The sequence below is a fragment of the Centruroides sculpturatus genome, unplaced genomic scaffold (assembly GCF_000671375.1).
Source record: "Centruroides sculpturatus isolate CEXI.00-Female unplaced genomic scaffold, Cexi_2.0 scaffold633, whole genome shotgun sequence".
NCBI lineage: Eukaryota > Metazoa > Arthropoda > Arachnida > Scorpiones > Buthidae > Centruroides > Centruroides sculpturatus.
The window spans coordinates 352,646-359,637 of NW_019384853.1; the positions used below are offsets into that span (position 1 = coordinate 352,646).

General features: G+C 27.9%; 1 protein-coding gene across 1 annotated transcript; it reads right to left on the minus strand.

Annotated features, from left to right (window-relative positions):
• Positions 1 to 139: 139 nt before the first annotated feature.
• LOC111630515 (ceramide-1-phosphate transfer protein-like) lies at positions 140 to 5,270 on the minus strand. Its single transcript, XM_023374631.1, has 2 exons — positions 5,015 to 5,270; positions 140 to 767 (listed from the first exon to the last, which is right to left on the minus strand). Exons 1-2 carry the CDS (start codon positions 5,155 to 5,157, stop codon positions 257 to 259), a joined length of 654 nt encoding a protein of 217 aa, XP_023230399.1. The 5' UTR covers positions 5,158 to 5,270; the 3' UTR covers positions 140 to 256.
• Positions 5,271 to 6,992: the final 1,722 nt, after the last annotated feature.

Below are 6,992 nucleotides of genomic sequence, written 5' to 3' on the forward strand. Positions count from 1 at the left end.
TATCAAATGTAAAATAAAAATATATTTTAATACTTAATTAAGAAATTTAAAAAATGTTTGCAGTTAACAGTATTAAAAATGATATAATCTTTGCTTTAAAAATATAAATTCAAATATTTTTAAATGCAAAAAATGACGATAATATATTATTTAAATTTATTATTATTGTAGCAATTCAAATGATTTTTAAAACAATATTAAATAATAAAATTGTTTTAATAAATTATAAGCAATGCAAAGTTGGAATGCATTTGAATTATGGAAGATCTAGTAAATTGTGTTCTTCATAATAACTTTGAGTTACATCATAGCATAAGTCTGCTGCATCTGCGAGTTTTCCCATTTCTTCTGCAACATTTTCTGCTTCGTTACCACAGGCCTTTTCGATAAGATTTTGACATGTAGAAAGTGAATACATTGCTAAATGAGCAGTATTTCTTATCAACCAAGGATGAAATTTAGATAATGTTTGTTTGTAGCATTCTTGAGCAATTGGCGCCATTTTATCGTGGGGTTGAGCACACGAAAGTTTTCTCATTAAAGCACTAATAAATTTCAATGCTCTGTGAAGCCTCAATAATGTGCGTGATCCAGAGACTATATTATCTTTATTTAATAAGTCCAATTCTTTTTCGTAATTTATCATTGACTGAATGGTTGCATAGTTATTACCGACGTCGGATTTTAAGAAATTTTCTAAGATTGTTATCTTGCTAATAATATCAGATGCCACAAATCCGAACACAGATCCAAGAGCAAGAAAGAATCTGCAAAAACATGAATAAATTAATAATTATTTTAATTATAATAAACATTTTTTATAATGCAATACATATTTTCAATATAAATTAATACTATATTTTATTCTTATTAGGAAGAACATATATATATCCTTTTAAGAGGAGACACTTTTATATAGCAATAAAAATTCAGATAATAGCATGAGTCATCAATTAACAATACCATAAATAAAGATATTGCATAAGTTTTGGTGTGATTTATTTAGTAAAACTTTTCAGCTTTCACTTGCTTGCATTCTCATTTGTCAGATTATTTTTTTTTTTATGAGAACCTTCTTTCTAAATTGGCAAATTGTAATACTGTATATTATTGCTTGTGAATACAAGACATTTAAAGTATTATGAACAATTTCTTTGTAGATATGTTAGCAAAAAATACTTCTAAAAATTAAAGATTACAGTATATGCTTAAGTCCTATATGAGATTTATCACAGGCTTTGTTGTTGGCAGAAACATTCTTTATATATATGAAAAGTTGTTACAATAGTGCATATATCTGAAGCTCTCTTCAGAAATAAATATGCATATGATTGAAGGTTTTATGTTTAATTTTTTTTGAAGGAATTCTCTGGAAGAAACATTTTTCCATTTGTGTGTATAGTATATATTCATCATATACTGTATGACTGCTACATACACAAAAACACACAATTGATAAAATGATAAAATTTAAGAAGAAAGAACAAGTTTGACCACATTTTTATTCAATAATGACCCATTAGTGGCTGAATCTAATGAACATTTAAATGTTTGGACTACTTAACAGATATATTAGTTTATGCATGAATTTCTTTCTTTAAATTCACAACTCATGCAACATTAAATACATTAGCTAAATATAAAAACACCTTACCACTGGGGTATTTAAATTTTCTTTACAAACATTTTTTTGGCTCTATTTATGCTATTTATGAGCCCTCCTCAGGTAAATAAATACATTGCTGTAGGAAAACCAGATTTAATAACAAAGATAAACAAAACTATTGCTTTAAATAATAACAATTCTGAAAGTAAAATTCATTGCTTTTTTAACATGTTACAATAAATTTAAATTAATAATGGTAAAATGATATCAAAATTATTCCAAATTAAATTATTTTACAATTTACATTTGGAATAATTGTAAATTGAAGCAGTGAATTGAAAATCAAGTTATATTAATCTTTTTTTTTTCTCAGCTCATAATATTTCAAATATATATTTGCTCTCAATTTTATATATAACTAATTTTATTTTATAACATTGAGTATATGATTTCTCATTTCCCGGTCTTTTGCTTGTCCCGGGATTCTGGGAAAAAAGTGAACTATTTTCTGGGATATAATTAATTATTTTTAAGATATAAAATAAATCTTAAAATCAAATGATATAATTATTATTCATTTTTAAGTAACTTAATACATCCTGCAATCTCTAAAGTAATATTAATAATGCTGTGTAAAATATGTATAAAAAATTACTTTGAGTTATGTAGAAATTTCACAAATAGAAAAAGTTTAATACAGTTTGTTGGAAACTGCTTACAACAAAAATGCCTTTGAATTGAGTTGAAATTTTAAAGAAAAAAAATGAACTTAGATCAAACTTCTAAGTTAGAAGGTAATTTTCATTATTTAAATAAAACATTATTACAGAAATATTATTGTAAATTTTTATAATAAGATTTTAAAAAGCAAAGATGGTTGATACTCCATTCACTCAATTTGATCCTTATTTTACTAAAGAAAAGTCCTGCTACCAAGAATGCTCTTTTCAATTCAATTGATGCGGTGGAATCATCTTTAATGCATTTAAGAGAAGATGAATGTTATGTGTGTTTTCACCCGTAGCCTGGAAGATTTCTAGTTTGTTTTAGAGATGCGTTAAGTATTTCTTTTGCCGTCTAGTATTCTCGATTCATCTACCCCGGCTGCTTTAATAGTGGCATCGAGCTTAATAATTCGATAATTCGGCAATTTGATTGGCTTTAATAATCGGATTTATGAAGAAAAACTTCATACTCTCATGCTTCGTACTCATTTGTATCCTTGCCCAATTTGCAAAATCTGGCATAATGCAGTTATTGAAGCTACTAGGCATAGTTAAAAATTAAGACAGCATAAGCACAGTTATTCCAGATATTACAGATTCTGACAAGTAAAGGATTTTCAGAGCTCTGTAACAAATAGGCTACATATTGATTATTGACAATCTGTGAAGATTGTCTTAGCATACTAATTATAGTAAGGTAATATTTATTTAAAAATTGCATTTGTTATTGTGTTGAATGTTATCAAATGTAAAATAAAAATATTTATATTATTCTCATTTTACTTAAACACATTATAAAAATAGAAATATATATTTCTATTTAAATAATGAATTTATAGACAATTTACATGAATTTATAGACAGTTCATAAACTGTCTATAAATTCATATAGATTCAACAGATTTCTATTGAATTTATTATCAAAATAAAATTTTTAAAAATCTTATTCTTGTGCACACAATGATATAAGAAATACTTCTCTTAACAATGAGTTAGAATATATTAATCTTCTGTTATATAACAGAAATTTTCTTTTAAAAAGAGATTATATATATGATTTATAAAAAAAAAGTACCTTAAGTCAGTTTTCATTTTTTAAGAGCATCTTATTTTACAGTCTAAGAGGAGTTTATAAGGCATTTATAATTAAAAATGCTGCCAAATATTAGGTTTCGACACCAACTGCTTCTAGTAAAAATTGACAATTTCGATCATACTTTTCTCCTCGACAGCAAAATTTACTTTTCTGACTTAGGATATCTTTTCATAGGCTGCATCACATATATACATATTTCTTTATAAAGATAAATAAGATATATTTCTTATACAAACTCTAAATATTTCTCAAATATATATACACTGATATTTGAGAAATATTTAGAATTTATGAGAAAGTTGACACCATAATAAAATATGTAATATTTGATGTATTATCATTTTTATACATTTTTCCTCCATGAATATTCCACAAGTATAAAATAAAATTTATTTTCATTTCAAAATTTAATCGTAGTTTTGAAGTATTTTTATTTCATTCTTTCTGTGATCCTAAGAAAGCAAAACAGAAACTAAAAGTATTTATCTAATCTTTGACTGTAAATAACCTTAATTAATTTAGGACCCCTTGTCAGCTTACAAACACATAGCACCAACATATAATTATAAAACTAATAGTTAACCAGTACAAAGGAGTTTTTGATATATACAGTACAGTGTATTTACAAGTCCTTGGGGGTCCCCGAGGGGTCCTTGTACCCGAAATGCATCCTTACCTAAATTTGAAGGTGATTATTAAAGACTAACTTTTGTAAAAGATTTGGTTTTTTTTCCATTGGCCTCAGTGTGATAAGCCCTCCAAATTGTTAAATCCTATTTATTAGGCTATTTAACTCTATCTAAATTCAAGTGGTGGGCTAAAAGTGTTGTTTATTATTAAATAAATAATTCATAAACTATATAAAAAAAAAACAGAAAATGCAACACATTATAATATATATATATATATAAGAAAATGAGAGTGTTTAGAAGAAAACAATATTTTTAATGCCCTTTTTTTGAAAGTTTTGTAGTTATTTTATTATTATTAATAATAAATTAATTCCTTAAAATTTGCCTGCTTATAAAATAAACTATTTTATTTTAAACTTTGTTTTTTCATGTTGAATTTTGTTTAAAAAATCTAAATAGATATTAATTACATTTATTTAATTTAATGCAATTTTAAACACTTGTTTTTTTTCACTAGTAAATACAAATTTACAGATTTTATTGTAAAAAAATATTAGTTTTATTTCGAGTTAAAAGGCAACAATATGTAGCTCATATCATAGTGTTTAATCACGATTAAAAACATCTGTTCCATTTCTAATCGCTGTGTCTACGATGACGCAACAATACTAGCTTAAGTGCGATTTAATTTTATAAGGAAACTGTTTTTCTGTTTAATAAACAACAGGAATGGTTTCAATTTCATTTTTCCTTTTGTTTTGTTTTGTTTTCTTTTAAAGCGCATCGAATAATTAAAACACTTACGCACGTGTGTATTGTATTCAAGTTTCTTGCTGTGTTTTGTACAGTTAAAAATTAGCGCTAGTATTATTAATCAGTGTAATAGAAGTAGATCGATTAAATCCCATAATCGCGCCCATAAATCGGTATTCATGTATAATGCAAACATAATTACCTATACAATTCCCGATAAGCAGTCAGGTAACACTCCATTTTTAAGGCATCGGAATTCTCGGCGCATTCCTGGAATGATTCGTAAACTAATTTAACGTTAAAAGTCCAATTTCGATCGACACTATTTTCTTTTTCGTCCGACATTCTCGTGTAGTCTCGTGAGGGAACACGAGAAGGGAAACGATTGTGTGATATATAGGAAGCAGTGGGCGTACCCCAGTGTCTCCAATCGACCAATCGACGCGCTGGATTTTAACACTGGTAATTGTTACCGCTTCGATTAATTTACGACTTTTTCGCGCTCTTCCGTAAATTATTGTCTTTTTAATTACGTTCCTCTCGAACGAAAAATAAGGGAATTTATTAAAATCGCGCATCGATAGGGAAACGTTTAAACGAGTGATGTCCGGTGTTGTTCGTGCACTTGAATGTACTGTACTGTACATTTATTGAGCCGAGTAATCACAGTAATGAAACTATAATACAAAAAATTGCTTGGGTTTTAGAGATGATTGAGGGTGGAGACCCCACAATATATATTTTCTAGGGAATACTCGTGCCAACTCTGGTGCGGATACGTTGAACGGTATAGAAGCCATTATCTAATATACATACAAATTTTGTCTTTTATGTGTGTAGATTACATAAAGATGTAAGTGAAAGTTGCGGAAAGTAAGACGATTTCGTTTTATCAATGTGGAATCGGTAGACTTTTCATTATAAATAGAAGCTAGGTCAAAGTCGTAAGGGCGTGGTAGGCGCATTATCCATTTTTGGAATTTATAGGGAAGAAATTTTCTTTCTTGCCAAACTTCTATTATAGAAATTTCGCAATCGTTTGTTTAAATTTCTAAAGGATATCAATATACATTAAGGCAAATTAATGTATTAACATTGTAGTAATATGTTGTCGTGTTTAACTTGTACTATTTATAACAACAATGAAACGTTTTAAATTTGTGCAAAAGTAATAAGGTTTTAATATTTAATTCGAATAGATTAGACGAATGATAGATGAAGATTTATTTCGAAAAAAGAGTAATTCTTATTTTAGAAAGATATAGAAGAAAATAATAGGATAGTTGTCATTGGTGTAATTTTATTTTGTATAGATTGAGCCCTATAATTAAGATTTTTCTTGTTCTGAATAATTTTTATTTGATTTAAAAAAAAGTCAAAATTGAATAATTGTGAAATGTGTAAAATATTTACTAACTGAAATATGCAGCATTAATTACATTTTAAACACTATCCATTCACTTGTTAACTTGCATACTGTTTTTCTTTATTCTTCCCGCCCTATTGGTACTAACAGAATCCTTTTAATTCAGCCTATTATAGGTTCGTCCAGACCCATAATAGAGCGGAGGGTGATGAAGAGCAAGACACATCCGGGACTGACCGTCTACCCCCGAAAAATTCCTGGGGTTTACCGATCCTCACAGCAGTAAGCTAATGTCTTAACCTCTCGGCCAAGTTTACAGAATGATCACAAAATTATATACAGTTTATAGCTTTTTGAGTGCGTTGTCAGTGTTCTTTGTGTCCCAATTAGAATGCCGATAACGTCCTGTATCATTGAAAGTGAGGTTGTAACGGCGTGTTGTTGTGTTCAGCGTGAAGCCATAGTGTTTATTTATTCTCTCTCTCTCTGCAAATTATGTATGAGAAGAAATCAGTTTTCAGTCTAATTTACAATAAAAAGCATGTAACTGAAATACTGTACCCATCTATTAATTGTTGAGATTGTGCACTAATTAAAAAATAGTTTCAGTGAATAAATGTGAGGTCCAAAAATAGTTTGCATTTAATAAGCAAAGGTATAATTTCATAAATTAACAAACAAAGTTATATAAGTGTCGAGCCGGCGACACCAGACTTTGACATCGTCGCTCATAAAGCAAAGAGAAAGAGGAGATGAATCGAAGAACAAAAGAAAATGAAAAAAAGAAATTGTTTAAAACGCAATTAGGAAAAGA